The sequence below is a fragment of the Primulina tabacum genome, chromosome 6 (assembly GCF_025594145.1).
Source record: "Primulina tabacum isolate GXHZ01 chromosome 6, ASM2559414v2, whole genome shotgun sequence".
NCBI classification, from domain to species: domain Eukaryota; kingdom Viridiplantae; phylum Streptophyta; class Magnoliopsida; order Lamiales; family Gesneriaceae; genus Primulina; species Primulina tabacum.
The window spans coordinates 40,996,494-41,016,937 of record NC_134555.1 but is presented as its reverse complement, the minus strand read 5'-3'; the positions used below and the strand labels follow the sequence as shown (position 1 = coordinate 41,016,937).

At 35.1% G+C, this 20,444-nt stretch overlaps 2 protein-coding genes across 5 annotated transcripts in view; one reads left to right on the top strand and one right to left on the bottom strand.

Moving 5' to 3' along the window:
• Positions 1-586: 586 nt before the first annotated feature.
• LOC142549579 (protein PSK SIMULATOR 1-like) lies at positions 587-4,283 on the bottom strand. 2 transcript variants are annotated; one of them, XM_075658591.1, is made up of 12 exons: positions 3,655-4,283; positions 3,018-3,337; positions 2,837-2,929; positions 2,661-2,751; positions 2,466-2,559; positions 2,206-2,312; positions 1,823-1,931; positions 1,600-1,703; positions 1,401-1,517; positions 1,231-1,307; positions 1,097-1,141; positions 587-977 (listed from the first exon to the last, which is right to left on the bottom strand). In XM_075658591.1, exons 1-12 carry the CDS (start codon positions 3,943-3,945, stop codon positions 728-730), a joined length of 1,698 nt encoding a protein of 565 aa, XP_075514706.1. In that variant the 5' UTR covers positions 3,946-4,283; the 3' UTR covers positions 587-727. The 2 variants fall into 2 exon arrangements, with proteins under 2 accessions (XP_075514706.1, XP_075514707.1); XM_075658592.1 differs by having other exon boundaries at positions 1,823-1,892; positions 3,655-4,282.
• A 2,167-nt stretch (positions 4,284-6,450) lies between these two features.
• Positions 6,451-20,444, top strand: part of LOC142549578 (DNA topoisomerase 3-alpha) — a 29,589-nt gene continuing 15,595 nt past the window's right edge. For all 3 annotated transcript variants that reach the window (XM_075658588.1, XM_075658589.1, XM_075658590.1), the window contains exons 1-13: positions 6,451-6,816; positions 7,597-7,775; positions 7,861-7,933; positions 8,238-8,360; positions 8,493-8,614; positions 8,688-8,760; positions 8,848-8,964; positions 9,487-9,570; positions 11,696-11,875; positions 11,975-12,103; positions 12,201-12,275; positions 15,419-15,508; positions 15,630-15,734. In XM_075658588.1, the coding sequence (XP_075514703.1) occupies positions 6,532-6,816; positions 7,597-7,775; positions 7,861-7,933; positions 8,238-8,360; positions 8,493-8,614; positions 8,688-8,760; positions 8,848-8,964; positions 9,487-9,570; positions 11,696-11,875; positions 11,975-12,103; positions 12,201-12,275; positions 15,419-15,508; positions 15,630-15,734 (1,635 nt within the window). In that variant the 5' untranslated portion in view covers positions 6,451-6,531. The remainder of the gene's footprint in view (positions 6,817-7,596; positions 7,776-7,860; positions 7,934-8,237; positions 8,361-8,492; positions 8,615-8,687; positions 8,761-8,847; positions 8,965-9,486; positions 9,571-11,695; positions 11,876-11,974; positions 12,104-12,200; positions 12,276-15,418; positions 15,509-15,629; positions 15,735-20,444) is intronic.

Sequence of the window (20,444 nt, the reverse complement as noted above, 5' to 3'; positions counted from 1 at the left end):
AGTTATCGAATAAAAATAATCTCGACTCGAGGTTCAAACATATGTGAATTGGGTCTGAATCGGATAATTTTGAATGATATGTCCATCCGGCTCGATTTATTTACACCATTAATTTTTATCATACCAATTTAACGATTCAAGAGTCTCTCAAGTATTTTCGAATATCTATTGAGAACATACGTGATCAATTTAATGATATGTTTTGACAGATTCTCATATACTACATTCTCCATTTTTAAATATTGTCATATGTTCAAGATTACGATCTATTCAGTTTTTAGCCAATCATTCTAAGCATATTATTGTTTTTTTTTTTTTTTTGTGATTTTGAAGGCGTAATAATAATTTTGTGAAACTACTAAAAAAATTGGTTTTTTTTTTTGATTGCTCAGGGATAGCTATTTTAAAGAATAACCCAATACCTTAAAAACATACATCTGACAGACGTGATATTTTAAATCAAGCTGAGTGATTTTTATTTGTTTTTTCTTTTTGTGTTAAATATTTTAAAGCATTGTTTAGCTCAATAGCCATTTCTATTTGAAGTCCCTCGTGAGAGTTTCCCACTGCTGGGAACTAGCATAAATCAGGCACAGCAAGCATTTTTTGTTTGGGGCATGAAAAATAAATGAGTTTATTACATTATTTCTGTAAAAAAAAAAAAAAGAAACCACAGAAAGTCATCCATTATCTTAAGCTTGCCTCTACAATCACCACATTACTTTTGTCATGCTTTGCTGATTTCTTGATCTTGGTTCCTGGATTCCATATCATGCAGGAAACTGTGATTGGCTCGGCTCGAATTTTGCGAGAAACTAGCTGAAGTATCGATCCTGACAATTCCAGCTTTACTAGACTTGGACTGGTTTACCAAATAGTCGAGCCACAACAGGAGCTCAAGAATATAAGCTTCTGTCTTTTGCCTGTCCGCATGGTGGAGCGTCTCCATTTGCATAACATCAATTGCACCAACCGTCCTGTGATTCGGTTCAGACAAACCATGCCCGCGAATTCCAAAATATTATCAAGAATATAAGCAGATGAGTATAAACAAATAAATTATAATCCATTAAAAGAAGTAGTACTAGGTACTAACCCGGTGTTTGCCCACTCTCCGACCCAACCAAATCCATGATGAGCTCTGTAGACATACATGATGAAGAAAAGCATTCATGACGTGTGGAAAAGGCTATTTAGAACTGTGAACTTGGTCGAGATTTTGAATCTTACTTGACCGTGTTTGTGGCCATAGGAACTAGCCAACACAACGTCTTTTCCATCTCGTCCTTGATGTCTGCCACATTGGGCTTCAAACAAGCAAAAATTCGAGCTTGTGTTTTTCAGGATGGCTAACAACAGCTGATATTGGAAGAAATTAACATAAGAATATAAGCTGGTACCTTCTTTTCAAGGTGGAAAAAATGTGTTTTGGATCGTAAAGAAGCTTTGAAGTTTGGTGTCATGCTCTGATACAATGTATCTCTCGAGTTTGGGGGCATGGAGTTTGAACGTGCTGCCTAATCACAGGAGAAATGCGGTTCACGAAAATGAAACTCATGAGATGAAATTGCATGGGAGAAAATCTAACTACTCACTCACAATTGCGTCAATTTGGAGAATGATATTAGCATAGTGTAATGCGAGTCCCACAGATCCTAACTTTTGCTGATAAGTAACGGATCCTTTTTCTGGTGTTTTTTCTTCTGCTTATGAATAAGGAATGTGAAACGATCTCAAAAAGTGCGTAAAGTTTTAACAGAATCATTATAGATGCTCACTTTAGGTACAGAGATGATAACTTCCTTTGAGATTGAACTACTACCTGTGCTGCCAAAGGCATTGCTTATTTCTTGATTTAAAAATAGCACGATATCTACAAGCTTCTCCATAACCTGCCATACGGTGTTAGACAGAACTTGCAAAGAAACGTCCTGGAAATTTTGAGAGAGGGAAAGTAGAAACAGCAAAGATTCAACAAATCAAGCCATGTTATAATATACCGCTAAAATTTTGAAAGTTTACAAGATCAAATGCTGCTAAACTACATTTGACTTAAGATAAAAGTGAGTTGTTGACTATTATTGAAGATTTTAGACTCGTACTGCTGAGACAGAAGTTCATAGATAAAATCTCCAACATGTGGTGAGCTTGTATACAATTAAAGGGAATATATTTTTCTTAAAAATAAGCATGAGAGATGGCTACCTCTTCCATACTTTTGGACCACAGTGATTTCTTTTTATAGTTTTTCACTAACTTCCTTTGGCTTTTCAGTTCAGCTGCCAAAATGGTTAGGCTTCTGTCCATGTCACCTACGATCAAACAAAAATAAAAAATTGCCTTACACGCTTCAAAACTTTGAAAGCGCCTTTCAGGAACACAACTGCCTTTTTTCCCATAAATATCAGTTGACAGGTGCATGTTGACATAATGTATCACAATGACATTGATAAAGTTGATGTAACCTCTTCCAGCAGCATTGAATTTGAGCTCCTCTATTCGTTGAAACTGATAATCTTGTTCAAGCCTGTCCAATGTGTGCAGCTCCCGTTGTAGTTCCTGTTGACACACCGATCGGTAAAACAAATTTTGCTCAATCTTTTGGCAGTTTTATAATGAAACCAAGTTGACAATGGTAAAGAAGAAAATAAAATACTAACAGCTGTAAGTTGAACCAAGCTCATCAGTTGCAGCATCATTGATTCTACTAGTTCCCTTGATTGATTCTGAGGGGTACAGTTTCTGCTACGTCTGGAAAGGTAAAACTTTGCAATCATAGTTAAAAATCAAAATGACCTTAAAACACAAAAAGATGGATAAGGTTATGAAGATTTACTTCTCGAAGAAACGGTCCAAATCGTGCCACTGAGGATCTTTACACCGGTTTCCAAAACGAACCACTTCTCCGGAGAACACTTTCAGCTCTTCCCTGTAATAAACTTTCACAACTCAAAGAGTTAAAACTGCTAATACGGCACAACATTATTCAATCTATATGTAATCTTTACATAGCTGACCTTTTGTCTGCGGCAACAATCCTTAAAAGTTCATCCATGTCTTGTGATATTAACTGTTGAACGCCTACCGCAGGAAAAACCACTTCTTTGAGTTGTCGTATGCTTCGCCTTGAAAGTGATTGCATAAGCGTCGAAGCTTTAAGAATCGTGTTAGCAACTTCAAAAGCTAGAATCGAAAGTTTATTGGTTTTGGTTGCTGTTGTTCCTGAAACAAATCCACCTGTTAAGTTCGAACTGCTCCCAAGTCTCCCCAATACTTCCAGTGTCCTTCCAAGTCCAAAACTGCCGACCCGGCTTAAACCAGAACTCCCATCTGAAACCTGCAAAAACCAAAAAGTTTGAACAGGTAACGCCATGATATTTATTACACGGGTCATTCTCAATTCTCACATCAACGTAAAAACCTTGTGTCATCGACACCAATATGGAGAGGAAAAAATTTCATGTAGTCGTATACATATAATAAACAAGAATGTATACACGTGCTAGTGGAAGATTTTAAGAGAGAGGATGGTAGCTGCCCCACTTGCCACCCTCTACCTCTGCCACCAGGTGTTCGAACATTTCGTCTTTTGTTGTATTTTCGGTTAATAACACCACTCCTAACGGTGATCAATACAGAGATTATTATAACCACCTTGGCGGCTCTCCATGATCTGGATTTCAAGGATGCACTCCTCTGGTACCGCGGAATCCCATCATAGAACTCATCACAACCACTACTTGCGTTGTTCCTAGCCAAATATCTTGGATGCTCCTTCACTACCACATGCTTTTCCATGGTTTCTTTCACAGCAGGTGGAGTCATCAGAACCTTAGTCGCATCCGCATGAACCTGTTTCCTCTCATGATGCAATTTTTCTCCACCCATGCTTCTGCCTGCATAAGGATTCGGCTTCAGATTCTGCTTTGAACACAGCCCTCCCATCTTTTTCTTTCCTCTTCCTTAAGCAAAACCCAATAGTTTTAACATCATATCATCCACAAAAACTCAACAAGAATCCAAAAGTCAATATGCTGAAGCAACTGCAAGTCATAAAGAAAGTCTCTGGTTCATACAAGTAACAGTGAAAGAATCTCGTGCTATTTTGATTGATTACTTGGGAAAATGCTGTTAAAAGAGCGCTAGTGTTACTGTTATCTATATCTATCTGTATATATAAGTGGATAACTGTTGAAATCCAACAAGTGCTTTTACATGATTTGTTGGTGATTAAAGGAGGTGGAAACTGGGGAAAGAAAATGGCTGTTGCTGAATGACTTTAGGACACAAGGCCAACCACATTGGACTTGGAACTATTCAATTTATCAGATTTAGAAGGTTCCATGATTAGTGGGAAAAAAATTGGTGGGGATGTACCTAATTTCCAACTGATCCTTTTCTCACTGGATGGCATTTTGTATTCAATATTATTTGTTAAACTCCAATCAAATATCATTGTCCATACTCCATATTTCTCATTGATTTTTTTCATAACGTCTCTTCGCTATAAATTTAAAATTTCGATCAAACTTCACTATTAAATTAAATAAAAACTGAAGAGTGGAAATGTGGATCAATAAAACTAATATCACCCTCCACTAAGTGAATTTCACCGCATTTTGGCGATAGTTTTGGAATGGTTGTGTAAACCCGCATCAGCGGATAGCCCATCGAGTGTGCTACACTTGGTGGCGCATATCCTTTCCCGACCAATAGAAGGGAGCTCAACCTAACTCGTTTCTTTCTAGAATTCAACCCAATAGTCTTGTGGTCATTTTATAAACCTCAGCCTATAAAAAAGCTCAAACTAAGTTAATGAGCGTGTTATTTCATTCCAAGGACTCCACTGCGATCGTGATGGTGGCCTTACGGTGGAGTGACGGCATAATGTTTGAGATTTCAGTAAAAAAAAATAGTGTAGGTTTTTTGTGAGACGGTTTCACGAATTTTTATTTGTGAGACGATCAACCCTACCAATATTCACAATAATAAGTAATACATTTAGCATAAAAGTAATATTTTTTCATGGATAACCCAAATAAGAGATCTGTCTCACAAAATACGATCCATGAGACCTTGTGAAAAAAAATATATAGAATTTCAAATAAAATATATAATGATGCTCTTAATCATTCACGGGTATTCAATCAATTTGTAATAATTTAATTTAACATAAAAATTTATTTCAATTGTCAACATAAAAATAAATGACTGAGAAATCTCATTTCTGGTCTCAAACTTTGAGACATAAATGTATTATGAGTAAAATTCAATTTGGTGCAAGAACATGAATTATTGTAATTGTCTTCATCGGTACATGCAATATTTATAAATTGACAAATTGTTAAATGATGAAGTTAAAAAGGCAATTATACCCTTAACCTAAATTATTTGTTAGTCCCATTATCATTAGAATTCAATGGGTACATACTTTTATTTTAAAATTATTTAATTTATTTACTGTTTATTTTTTTTAAAAAAATCAATATTAATTTAGAAATTATATTATCATAAATAATTATGAACTCAAATATACAACTAAATTTTTTAATTATACTGATAAAAATATAATAAATAAATATGCCACATAACCTGGAGATATTATTTTCGGAGGATCGAAATAAAATTAATTATTTTAGTTTTTCAAAATCTGGTATTGATCCGTTTGAATTTGTAAAAGTATTCAAATAGAACTTTATAGATCGAGAATAAGTGAGACTGTTCATGCACTTTCTTACTGGTGATTCGGCCGCCACAAGCCATCGAAAAGCCACAAAACTTAATTTAAATTTAATTTAAAGTAGAAGTCGAAAAGCCAATTTTCCGTAAATGTATAAATCAAGTGCATAAAACTTTCAGGCATTGGTTTTACGAAAATCAGGAATGAATAAGATTTTTCATGCATTGTCAAATCGATGCTCTGCCCACCACACATTATCGGTTTTTTTACAAAAGATTTGTCTTTTCATGATCTACTACTTTCTTGTTAAACATTTTCCTGAATTTTAATTTATCAATATTAGATTTTGAAAAAAAAATGAAGAATATTTTTTGTTTCGGTTGACCAAAAATAATACATCCGAACTTTGGTGACATATATTTATTTATTATATTTTTATTAATATGATAAAAAGAAATTAGTTGTATATTTGAGTTGCTAATATTTATCAAATAATTTAAAAAAAAATCAATCAACAAATTAAATTAAATAATCTTGAAAATAAAATTGTATACTTAATTGAATTTATTATCGGTAACTAGACTTAAAAACAAATTAGGTTAAAAGTAAAATTGAATTTTTTTAGCTTGGTCATATAAAAATTTGTTAATTTACGAGTAATTCATCTATCAATTAAATTATTTACAGTAATTAATGTATCAAAATTTACTCAAATGTATATTTGGAATTTTATGAAATTTGTTTTCAATTTAATCAAATTTTTAGTAATTCTAACCAAGGTAAAGGCGGGAAATCCCAAAAGCAAAAGGTCGGCTAGCCGCAAGGCGAAGGCTTTACACCAAACAGGTGCAATGCGGGCGCTGAACGTGGCGGAGAAGCCGTCGGTGGCTAAGGCGGTTGCGGGAATACTCTCGAAGAACCCAGCCAGCGGTGGGCTGAGGGTGAGAGATGGACGGTCGAGATTCAACAGGATCTTCGAGTTCAATTACCCCATTCAAAATCAGCAATTCCAAATGGCATTCACTTCAGTCACCGGCCATCTCATGGAGATTGAATTCGAGGAACGATATCGCAAGTGGTACTCCTGCGACCCCGTCGATCTCTACCATGCCTCTGTCAGGAAACATGTCCCCCAGGTAATGCAAATGGGTTATATAATATGCGTGGATTATGATCATGGTCCTCCGTTTTTCACATTTTGCTCCAAAGATTTTATCTTGCTGTCGAGTCTAGATAGATGCTGGTTTAGCTTTTACTGTTGGGTTATTCTTTCGGTGGAAGCCAATATTTTGTGTATATTGATAGTTGTCAATGCACTAGAGTTGTATATCCACCGTTATACACCGTGTATCAATGTTCACCAAAGCCAGTAGCTTGGTAGCCGAGAGGATTTGTATTGATTGTTGTTGAATGGTTCATTTGATGGATCTTGGAAGCATCCAAAACTTGTGATATATGCCATTTTTAAGCTCGTGTACCTGATGAGGTTGATGTTTCAAAGTTTATCAGCTTAGGACATTTCTTGTAACAAGGCACAAACTGTCACACGGATATTCTATCGGCCGATATTAAGTATTTTACATGTTTAAATATTATGAATTTTGCTCTAGAGGCATGATGATCTATGATGAAATGTTGGGTTCTTCTCTTTTATGCTTTCCAGGCTACGATTTTAAATCTTTGAAGTTTGAAGTACTAAAAGTATCAAATGAAAGTTGTTTTTGAAGGAACAACAGTTGACCATCGCCAATTGTGTCAGTGAGCATGATACAATATCATTTTGAAAATCCTGTAGAAGATCCTGTATAAATATTTATTGAAGAATGAACACGACTGTTATCATTATACTTGATATCTGAATTTCGTTATTCACTTTCACAATGAGTGATTTGCTCACTTCCTTTTGGCTAATACAGGATAAGTCAGACATCCAAAAGACACTGGAGGAAGAAGCTAGAAAGTGCCAATGGCTTATCTTGTGGCTTGATTGTGATAGAGAAGGTGAAAATATAGCATTTGAGGTTGTAGAAGTCTGTACACGAGCAAATCATAATCTCAACATCTGGAGAGCTCGTTTCTCTGCTTTAATTGACAGGTCTTGATGACCGGATAATATTCTACACTTGATTGTCTTCTCATTTATATTGACTGTCATCCAATAACAAATTTTTATTTCTCAGGGATATTCATTATGCAGTGCAGCACCTTGTTCGGCCTAATCAGTTATTTGCTGACGCTGTAGATGTTCGACAAGTGGGTTCTTAATATTTCATATCCTTTTCATATTTATCTGTCGACAGCGGCACTGATAACTTTCTTTCACTTTGTCATTCAATTTTTTAGCTATCTGCCGTGCATAATTTTCCCCCTATTTTAACAAATTTATCTCTAAGATGCTTTTGGTGCAAAATCTCTGAATGGTGCTGGGGATGAAACTTGGAGGCTTGTCCAAATACATTTTCTTGGATTCTTTTCATGAAACCATGCTTCCAATTTTTGTTATTTGGGTTCATGACTCAAATTCTGAAGAATTGACATAATAAAGAATATCTTACAGGAAATAGATCTGCGGATTGGTGCTTCTTTCACCCGGTTTCAGACTATGCTTTTGAGAGATGCATTTGTCCTTGATGTTTCAACAGACAACAGAAATCTTGTTCTAAGCTATGGTCCTTGCCAGGTAAGCAACTCCTCAACTAGCTAGAAAGTATAAAGGAATATTCACCATTTGTTGTGTACAATCTACCTTTTGTTCTTCCACTCTTGTTGACCAGTTGCGTTCTGCATATTTTTGTTTTTGGGTTGGCTGCAGTTCCCTACCTTGGGTTTTGTTGTGGAGAGGTTCTGGGAAATTCAATCACATGAACCTGAAGAGTTCTGGACTATTAACTGTACTCACAATTCAGATGAAGGCACTGCTACATTTAGTTGGATGTAATTGTCATAATCTTGCATCATCTAGTAATTAAATCTTTTGGTGTTGAAGCCTAACAGAGTGAATTAGCAGGCGCGGGCATTTGTTTGATTACACTTGTGCAACAATCTTATATGAATTGTGCGCCCTAGAACCCACTGCAACTGTGAGTTTCCGTGCAATGAAAATAATTTTTGGAGACCAAACTCAGTGTCAATGGTTGGAATGTTGAACCCTTGATTTTCATCTTCAGGTAATAAATGTCAGGCAGCAGGAAAAGCTGAAATATCCTCCTCATCCTTTGAGTACCATTGAGCTTGAGAAGCGTGCATCACGGTACTTTAGAATGAGTTCAGAGCAGACTATGAAGGTTAGCTTCTACCAACCATTTATGCTTTTGTCAACATTCTAGTGTTCTTCACCTTTTTCGATTTTACTGATGTGTGCTGGACCATCAGATGATGTAATTGATGCGAATGATTAGATTTCCCATACTTTTGCATAGTTAATAATTCTGTTGTCTGCAAAGAATTTCCGACTTACTAATGAAGTTTTACAATATCGGAATCCCCGGAAATTGTCATTGACATTTATTTGTGATTTAAAAATTTAAGCTACACTTATTTTCAGGAGAAAATGTTGGTAACTTTTCCATGATTGTATCTTTAAGCTTACGCTTAAGTACACTGTTTTTGTTTTATTCGTGGTTTGTGGATGTATTGACCTGTAAAATTATTGCAAATGGAGATTTCTGTTGTATTACCGTATCATGTTATGAAGATTAACAATTTTATTTTGTTGTTTTCATATTTCACGTTGTTGTGAACAACTTTTATTCAACAAATATATTTCTAGCACAAGATTAATTTTTGTTATCTTCATTCACGACTAGGTGGCAGAAGATTTGTATCAAGCTGGTTTTATCAGTTATCCTCGCACAGAAACTGATGGCTTCTCAGAGAGAACTGATCTCCGTGTAAGTACCCACTAGTTTAATTGATTTCGAGTGATTTGTTTTCATTACCAGAGCGCTTTTTAACACTTAAGAAGTGAACTCATGAAGTAGTTAGAAAACTAAAGAATAAACATTACTTGTCAGTGAACAATTGAAACAGATTTCTAAAGAATTTGGACATGCATAATAACAATGTCACAGGCATAAGGAGAGGTGAAGAATGAATGTTGGAAATTTTGGGCCAATTGTATCATATTTAAGACCGAAATTAATTGTTCCTTCGGCAAATTGCATCATCACCCCTGTGAATATTGAAAAAAGCGAAAAATCCTGTGTAAAATTAGTCGCATTTAAAACCTCGTGTGTTTTAAAATCTGACATAAAACCCCTTGCAAATGGGGTAAATGTGCTTGAGTATTAAAAACAAAGATGTTGAATGTGCTTCTCTGAATTTGTCAGATGCTTGTGTGGTGCAACTTTGCAGTGATGATTAAATGGACGAAGCTTCTAAGCATGCAGATTTAGGGATCAATTTTTTTGTAATTTATCATATATAAAATGAAATATGATATGGAAATCAGGTTGAATGATGACAGTCAAGTTTGCTTTTCTTTGGTGTCTGTTCACAAGAATAGAAATTCCATCCAACATTTAGGTAATCAGAAAACTATTAACATTTTACCAGATAATTCATACATATGTTGTTTTCTAACAAAGCTTGAATGCTTGATAGATAAGTTTCACTAGCTTGAAATCAACCTTGCTGGCGATTCTCTAGAAGTGCTAGAATCTAGATGTTGCCATTGAAGAAAATAATTCTGGACTTACATGCTATCTTAGGTGAAGTAATTATGGATTACTTTCTACCTTTAGTGTTTCCAAAGGTCGCACCAAGTTTCAAACTTCTGTGACTAGAAAAAGATAAGTTCGATTTAAAACAGCGTTAAATTCATATGCATTGTTAGCCGGGGAAAATACAGATTGATATTTTATGTAACATGGTTATTTTTCTTATTTCTGTTAAAAATTCAACATGAGCATGTCTGATGTCCGGATGTCCCATAACATCTTTATCAATCTACAGCTCTCTCTTCAAAATTTTTGAGTTTAGGATTACATTCCTGGCCATCGACCTCAAATTTTACTTAAACTTGTTATTTCCATGATCTAACTCAAATTATGTAATTTTGAAGCCATGAATGGTGGATTAGGATTGATGAACTGAAAAATCTCTATGATAAGACTCTATTTTTGTTTTGTTTTGTAATATACTTTTATGCTCTACGTTTCCAGCTCTAAAATATATATCTCATTTTATGTATCAATTTGATTATTTGAAACATAGACAAGCGGGAAGTTGAAGGCTAAAGTTGGTCTAAAACTTCTTTAGCAAAAAAAGTGAAACTTTCATGTGACATAATCACGTAAATATCTATTTGATATGCATATGTGAAAAAAAGTTTAAGCTTTTAAGGTCCCATATGGATTGAAAATGTCCCATAATTCTCAATTGGGTCCTTTAGATTTTCCCTGACCTTATTGTGCTTCGGTTTGAAAGATAACAATAATACTTTTCAAAGATGTCTCATCACGGCTTTGTCAAGAAAAAGTTGTCTAACCCACCGAGAGTTTCTACGGTTCCTGACATTTTTTATTAGTTGTACCATAGTTATAAAAAACGCAGAAGTACATGCTTTAAACGCATTGCCCACGACTTCCATGATGCGTGCGTTTTTTTGTGCTCCAAACCGCGCTTCGGAGAAAAATAGAATTTGTTCGAAAAAATTTATAACAGAGGTGAATTGTCTTTAAAATTGCGATTTCTCCTCTGTTTACCATAAAAAGAGCACAAAAAACCCCAACATAGTGTCGCCTTTTACCCCCATCGCCTTTGCCCTTGTGTCACCTCGATATTTTTTCCTCGCATTTTAATACTTGATCTTTATAAGATGAAGATGATTTCGATATTTGATATCTTAAGTTTCATATTTAAAAAAAAACAGAATTTATTTATTTTTTAGAATATTTTACTTATTGTGCTACTTCTGTAAAGCGTGCGTGTGCTTCGCTTAAAGCCTCAGGACATTTGAGCTGTACGTCGTTTGACTGTTTAAATTACAGTTGGATCTTTTCTTGTTTGGTATAGACAATGGTACAAGAGCAGCAACATCACCCAGTATGGGGATCATATGCCCAGCGCTTGCTAGATGCTGAAGCAGGTCTTTGGAGGAATCCTAATGGTGGTGGACATGATGACAAGGCCCACCCTCCCATTCACCCAACTAAATTTTCAGATGGAGAAGCTGGATGGAGTCAGGATCACCATGTTAGTTTGTGATTTTACGGAATTTTGTAGATAACATTCATGTTTTCAAAACTTTAACTGATTTGAAATTGAGTATTATGTGAATTTGGTTTGCAACAGAAAGTGTACGAATTGGTTGTTCGCCATTTTCTGGCGTGTGTTTCCAAACCAGCCGTCGGAGCTGAAACTATAGTTGAAATTGACATTGCAGGCGAACAATTTTCTGCTTCTGGGAGGGTGATAATTGAGGTGTCTTTCCTGCTGCTTGAGTTATTTTTAATGTGATTGAGGTAGTTACCTTTCTGTTAAATTTAAGTAGGCTAACTTGTTGATTAATACTGTCCAGAAAAATTACTTGGATGTATATCGTTTTGAAACATGGGGTGGTTCTATGATCCCTACATATACCTTTGGACAACAGGTATTATGCTCACCCTTACATCAAATGCTATTAAGAAAAGTGTTGATCAATTCTGTTATATTGTTTTTGATTAGAAATAATCTTTGAATTCAAACTATGTGATATTACTGTTGCATACATTCCACAAATAATTGTGCTTTTCAGATTCATTCCAGTACAAAGATGGTAAGATATTGGACGCCAATCAATTGATTTGTTATAGCTCAGCAAAACGTCATTTAATTAGGTTCTTTTAACTGTTTTCTACCATGGGATATTATGTGATCCTTCATTGAAACATTTCTTTGTTTTACTATTCTGAGAAGAAAAATAAACTAGAATTTGTATTTAGCTTCATGATGAAGAATTCAAGAGATATACCTTTCTATATACACCTGCTAAGTGCTATATTATTGTCCACATTCCACAATGTTTGCTACAACTATGATTTCTGTCTCGTGGTTGAAATATTTGGTCATTTTATCATAGATATTATGTGTACGTTCAGTCGGTCAAGCAAGATATGAAATTAAGTTTATTTATCTTCACTCTTAAGCACTAGTGTTGGCTTGTGAATTTTCTCTTTTGCTTCTCGTCAGAAACAGTTAAAATTTGAATATTGTCCATCAATGAGGTTATTGAAATTTGTTAATGTCAATCCAAAAGATTAGTTTATTCAATTATATTCTTGATTAAATAACATTTCACAAAAGATAATGAAACATAGATACATTTATATAGGTTTTAAGTTCATATAAATCTCAAAAAGTGTTTGCAGTGCTTGACAGTTGACTGATAATTTTGAATAATAAATATGATGAAATAGCTTATTGTGCCTTAAAAAATTGTTTGAATTAATGCCAATTTTCTTCAAAGAGTACATACATCTTAAATGGATGAGAAGCTCGGTCACTGAAAACAAGGAGAAGCCGAGAGCAAGAAATGGCAAGAAGCCAAAATGTAACATTGGAATATTAATGCTATATGTCTTGCTTAGAGCATCCACCTTGGGGTGTTAAATATATAATGTCCATTTAACACCCCTTCTCCATTGTGAGTGGGCATTATGCCCACTCACAGGAGAGAGAGGGGCGTTCATTCAAAACGCCCCTCTTCCCATTTTTTTTGTTTTTTATTACTTTTTTAATGCTTTTTTATTTTACTTTTTTTATTATTTTGTTTATTTTTTTTTTTACTTTTTTAATACATTTTTTCTAACGGTTTTTTTAATTTTTTATTATTATTTTTAACTTTTAAAATTAAATTCGAATTAAATTATTAAAAATCTAAAAAAAAATTTAACGGCTAGTTTGAAATCCTTTCTATAAATACCCACCAATGTGTACATATATTTTCATTCCAAATCACTACACTCTTCAATTCTGCTTTCTAACATTCTACCCATCTATTTTTTTAAGTTCCAACAATCATATTTTCTATCCGAAATGGATGAAAATTATAAGACATTTTTTACAAATTTCTTGAATTCTACAAACAACCCGCAAGAATATTCATTTTCCCAAAATCCACAAATTTCACCAAATTATCAATACCTACGTCCATTTCCAAATATGTCGTTTCCTCCACAAAATCTTCAAAATTTCCAAGGTTTTGGAAATTCTATGAATCATCCGAATTATGCCCCTCGAGGTCCATATCAACCGCTTCCAGCCGAATATTGGCAAAACATGAGTCATCCGTATTTCACACCTCTGGTTGTTTGTGGATATAGTACCCCGCACACAACTGTTATGCCTTTCACATCTCCGATATCAAATGAACCTGCAACTCCGACTTTGTCCCGAAGACGTAACTTTCCGATCGTGAATCTCCAATTGAGGTGGTCAATTTAAAAAAAACGGATTCAAATGTAGAGGGTTCAAGAAGGCGTTCAAGTTGGACAAAGGTTGAAGATGAAGTTTTAGCGAGAAGTTTTGTCACTGTCAGCGATGATCCAATAATCGGCAATGATCAAAAAGGCGGATGCTTTTTGGGGACGTGTTGCAAGCTACTACAATGAGAATCGTCCCCCAGGTTCAAACACCAGAAGTGCAAATGTTATACGGTCTTATTGGCACAATACAATCCATAAGAAGGTATATCGATTCAACGCAAATTATAATAGTGTTTACAGTTTATATCGAAGTGGTCACAATGACGAAGATATATTGAGGTTTGCGTACGAAAATATCGATCCGAAAACAATGATGTTGCATTCAATCTCGACCATGTGTGGAGAATTGTCAAAGACCGTCCAATGTTTACTCCACAGTCCGCTGATCACTTTGTGGCCACAAAGAAGACGAGGACTTCAGAGTCGGGAGCAAGCAACACCTCCTCTAACCAAGAGGTGAGTATAGACCTGGATGAAGATACTCGTCCAATGGGACAGAAAGCAGCAAAAAGAAAGGGAAAAGACAGAGTAAAATCGACCATGGAAGATCTGACAATAAACTACAACAATATCTTCGCAAAGGTCACCGAGTACACAAGCGTGAAGTAGTCCGAAGTCGATCTGAAACAAAAACAACTTGAAGTAGAGGAGATTAAGTCAAAAGCTACCTTGTCCAAATCTGAAGCTAAATCTTGAACAAAGACACATCGCAGATGACAGAGGAACATCTTATCATACATAAATGTCTCTGTCAGGATATTAGGTCGAGATGGAATATCTAAACTATTTACCCAAAGTTCATTTTCTAGTATTATTGTATTTTCGAGTGATTGTAATTTTTAATTATTGTATTTCTCATTTCGATTAATGTGATTTTCAATTATTATTATCTTTGCAAAATTGTCATTGTAAAATAGCCGTTGAAAACTAGCCGTTATAAAGTAATCGTTGGAACATCTAGAAAATGATTTAAATATTGTAAAACATTTGTATTTAATATGAAATTTTTTAAGATGATTGAGTGGACTGTGGGACCCATAAATAATGAGTATTAATGTTAAAAAGAATGTGAGTGAAAGAGATATGTTGTTATAATAAGTATGTGGCAATGGACCCCACGATTTTTGATGAGTTGGTGGGTGTTATAACAACCCATCATTGCGGATGCCTTTATGCAATTAATCAAATTCTGATTTTGGCTACCTTTTAAATTTATATATGAATTTAGAATATGTAATACTGATTGATAATGCTTGTTGATGATTTTCAGTTTACTCCTACTGCATTGACACTTGATTCAGGAGTTACGAGACCTCCACCTCTTCTAAGCGAAGCTGATTTATTAAGTTGTATGGACAAGGTAAGAAACTTGTGTTTTGTAGTGGTAACACGCATGATCTCATTTGGTGAAATTAGTGGAAAACAGTAATCATTTACTAATGTTATTGATAATGAGGTATTACTTTATTCATTTTCCATAGGCAGGCATTGGAACAGATGCAACTATGCATGATCACATAAAAAAGCTTCTTGATAGATTTTACGCCACCAAAGATTCAAGCACTCGTTTCTCACCTACAAATCTTGTAACTAATTCCTTTCTTTGAGATTTTATTTCATGATTTAGGAACAACATTTCCTTCTTTCTGCAATTTTCTCCCTTTCTTGGTAATGTTATGATTGTCTGTTTACTTCAAATGTTCGTTGCAACTATGAGTGGTTATCAATTTATGTTCATCAAGGAATGAAGTATTATGAGGTTGAGTGACTATGTTATGTCAGTGACACTATACCGTAGACGGTGATGAGTTATGTGATTAATTGATCAGCAACTATATGGGCTCCAAGTTATGATTGAAAGAATGCATGATAGTAATTAGATTTGAAATTGGAGCATGGACAATGTTCCCCAATGAACAGTTTACAGTCCACAAAGTTGATAATTGTTTTAAGGATACATCTGAAAATCCATTTGACAGCAGGATAGATGCTTGCAAAACTTTTTTCTCAAGATTTGTCATACCTTCGTATTAACATGTTTCCTATCACCATTTAAAGCATATGGGTTTGTATGTATTAACTTTTGACCCTGGCTAGATTCAACTTATTAAAATTCTGAATACAGAGGATTAATATCTTATGGTTAAGATGATAACTCGAGGACAAATGTTGGCCACCAATTAGCTTTGAGCTGGCAGGAAAGGTGGTTATTGAGAACAAAGCGACTTTTGACAATTTTTTGCATGCAGTGGTTTATCCGTGGTTAAACTTCGCAAACCTTATGTTGATGCACACAATAATTTATGTCATTTGCAGGTTTTCTGGAATGGTGGCACACTTTGTGAACATCATAATTTTGAGAATTTTGTATTAGTTCAAAGGATTATATCCCCCACTAACTTGTTTCATGACTTATTTTTCTTGTATCTCATAAAAGTGTCGTTATTAATAAATATTTTATATTGTGTTTGGTTGACGGATTTAAAAATTCTTTTGCTTATTTGGATGGACAAAATTAAAGTAAATTTTAGATCTGTTTTATATTAAGTTAGCAATTCTAATAGTGGTGGATTTCAAATACACCAAAGATAAGTATCCGTTGAAATTTCAAATCATTTCCTCTAATCCAAACGCAACCTTGTCCTTAAATACTTATTCAGAAGATAAGGAAGAGCTGTCAAAATTACATTTACTTTGTTTCGGTTAAGTGAACCACTTAACCAAATCTTGAGTTTCTACACGACTATCTACCTCATCTGCACATCCAACCTCCATGGCACCACAACTCAGTTCATGCAAGCTTACTGAGACTCATGCATGTAGATTCCAATTGGATGCCATCATGAATTTATTTATTTATTTATTTTTACATGAAACAATCATATCCTTAAGGTAAAAAAAAATATAAATACACTGGACATGCCCATGAGATCTACAAGAACATTAACTCCTTGAATCAACACTAAAAACCCGACATCTAACAAACACAGACTACTCAAAACCTCATAGGCTCATACAATGATGAACACAAATCTTTATTTTCCGAAATATGTCATCAACTCCCTGTTCTTCGTTCTCAAATAGCCTACTCTTTCTTTCACTCCAAATGTGAAAAATGATAGCTGTCATAGCCATGTACCACATATTTGCCAGTGACAAAGTCCCCCGGTAAATCTTTCTTAAGGCCTTTAGCAGGGCTTTATGAGAACTCATGAATTTGTTCATTCCTGGTCATTCTCGAATTTTGGTCCAAAGAGAATTCAACAAGTGGCAGCTGGAAAAAAAGATCAAAACATTCATTAAAATCATCACAAAGAATACATTTATTTCCCACCACAAAGGCTGTCTATCTCTGGTCAAAAACTTCCGATGAGCAAACAACCATACATAGAACTTGTGTTTGGGAATGAGGCAGATTTTCCACACCAGTGGCTTCCAAGACCAGTTTCCATAATTTGGGGCAAAAAAACTATAGGCTTGACATATCATTGTCATCCACCGAGCCATAAACCAGGATCTCATCATAGATCGAAAATTTTTTCCTAACAAGACAAGAGTTATTCTTACATACCCTTTTGTCTCATATACTTCTCCCCCAAAGAAAAACTTGATTTATCCATTTGATCCACAAGGTATCTTTTTTTTTCGTGAATATTCCACAATGTGTAGGCAAGTAGAGCATTATTCCACGACCTCAAATCCCATAATACCATTCCACCATTTTCTTTTGATACACAAAAAGTGAACTAGGCAATTGGTGAATGATTACTTGTCCACATTAATTTACTACACAACGAGTAAATTTTGTCAATGATACCGAAAGGAATAGGGAGAATCTAAAGCCAGAAGCATTATATCCCTTGAATGACAACCTTTGTGAGCTCAAGTTTGCATGTGTAAGAAAAATGTGTGATATTCAGAAAAGCACATTTGGGTTGATGTTTGAAACTCGGTTCTCTTCCCAGAGAGTTGAGTTTCCTTGTCAATCCGTAAATCCACTTTCATAGTACATATGAGAGAGATATGTTTCCTGGTATAATGAAGAAGTAACTCTTGAGCCAAATGTATATTATCACAATGGACCTGCCTTGAATGAACGCCGCTTGAGAAATATCAATAAGTTGCTCCATGACAGTGCTAAGCCGATTAGTGAGAATTTTCGAAACTATGTTGTAAAAGATAATGCAACACGATATCGATAAAAAATCATGAACTTTGAAAGCATTCTTTATTTAGGGATTAGAACAATTGAAGTGTGATTCCATTGTTTGAGAAGTTTCCCTGAAGGCCGTACACACATCGTACCCAACTATGTGCCATTTTGATCTCATCGGCATAAACTGGTTCAATAAGCTTCTTATGTTGATGTGCGAAACCATATTCTCATCCTTCAACCAATCGTTCAACCAATTCTCATTCAAAGGTTCATCATCAACTCTAGTTTTGTAATACTTCACAAACTCATTCACAATAATGTTTTCATCCATTGTTGAGTTTCAATCATCCAAATCAATTGCTACAATTGCATTCCGTTTGTTATTCCTCTTAATCAAGTCGTGAAAAAACTTGGTGCAACGATCACTGTTCTTGACATAAGTGCATTTCGCTTTTTGCATGAGAAACATCCTTTCAGCTCCAAGGATTTTTTTCTGTTGATCCCTTAACAAACCTCAAATTTTTATTGACCAGCCCTCCATTCAAGCAGATCAATTGGAGAGATTCAAGTTCCGCCTTAGCTCTAGTTTCCCTACAGAGATATGGCTAAAGTGAGTGGAATTTAAAAACTTCAGAGGCTTCTTACATTGATTAAGTTTCTTTTTTAGTACAAACTGGGTCGTCCCATACATAAAACCTCCTATTATTCATCACTAATTTGTCAAACTTGTCATGCAAGGTCCACATGTTGAAAAAATTGAAGGTTCTAGTCAACTTCTTTTTGGGAGCGAGAGTTGAAACAATACCCATTGAGTGGTCTGAAAAACATCCAGGAACTAAGAATTCAGCGTAAGGATCTAGATTAGATTGTAACCAATGAGCATTGACCAAGGCCCTGAAAATCTTTGTACGGACATTAATATTAGCCCAAGTAAAGAAACTACCTACATGTTTGAGGCCCAAGAGCTCCAATTGCGAGACACAATCATCAAAATCACAACTTTCTGAGGGCTTGACAGCAACAATTCCACATTTGTCAGCAGAAGATAAGATACTCTTAAAGTAACCCATAATCAGCCACGAAACAGAGGTTGACGCACCAAAATCCTTAAAATTATTCCACAAGGGTCTGTGGGAAGGAATTGAGTGTAGCCCATGAACAAAAAATATCATAGAATCTGTCTTAGAAGATAGACATGTCATTTTAACGTGAATATATTGCAAATCCGTGTCCACCAAAGCCACATTTACATGCTTGTCATTCAATAAAAGAAGAGTTCTACCTTTACCATTAACCGGGCAGTTACTAAGGTGCCTTAAACCCAAGCAATAAAACCCCATGAACTTATCTGCCGCAACCAAATCCATCTTAATCTCAACTAGGCAGAGTATCTCAAAGTCATGTTTAAGTAAGTTTTAGAGGCTTATTAAGACCTCTTATGTTCCAGCAAGCAGCCTTTATCTAAGAACCGAGGCGATTAAAGGGTTGCCGTCCCTCAAAATCTTTCTTTTTCTATCTTTTTTTGTGTATCCCTTGCCTTTTTCTTTTTATTGTATATTACTTGTATCATTCAGTATCACTTAGACTTTCATATGATCGTTGGTCTAAAGGTTTTTGGGTCCATGTTTGTGAAGCATCACCTCCGTCACTGCATCCACTTTTTTCCTCCCCCTCGTGAATTTTGGGATTCACTTCATAACTCTCTGAAGAATGATGATTCACATCTAAAATGTATTCAGTAGTTGGTTCTTCATGTATTATTCCAAGCTTAACAATCACAGGGGTCACTTTTTTATGCACAACTTGTTTTCCTTCTTGAGTGATCATTGGTCTGTCTGATTCAAAGCGGTAGCCCCTATCTTGTTGCAGTCCTCTTCAATAGGTGAAGTATCTTGGGACGATGCATGATCACAAATTTTGTGGGTCCGAGATCTTCCTCTAGTACGATAAGTGTTTCCCTTTCTCTTGTGGCTATTGGATGAGTAGTTCCATTCATTCTCTTATCCGAATCTCTCGTGTTGGTGTTGCCATTTTTCTTATCACAGCCTCCTGTAGAATGACCTAATGGCTTACAATCCACACAATATTTTGCCTCATATTCATAGAAAAACTCCAGCTTGGTGTATTCTTTCCTCAGTAG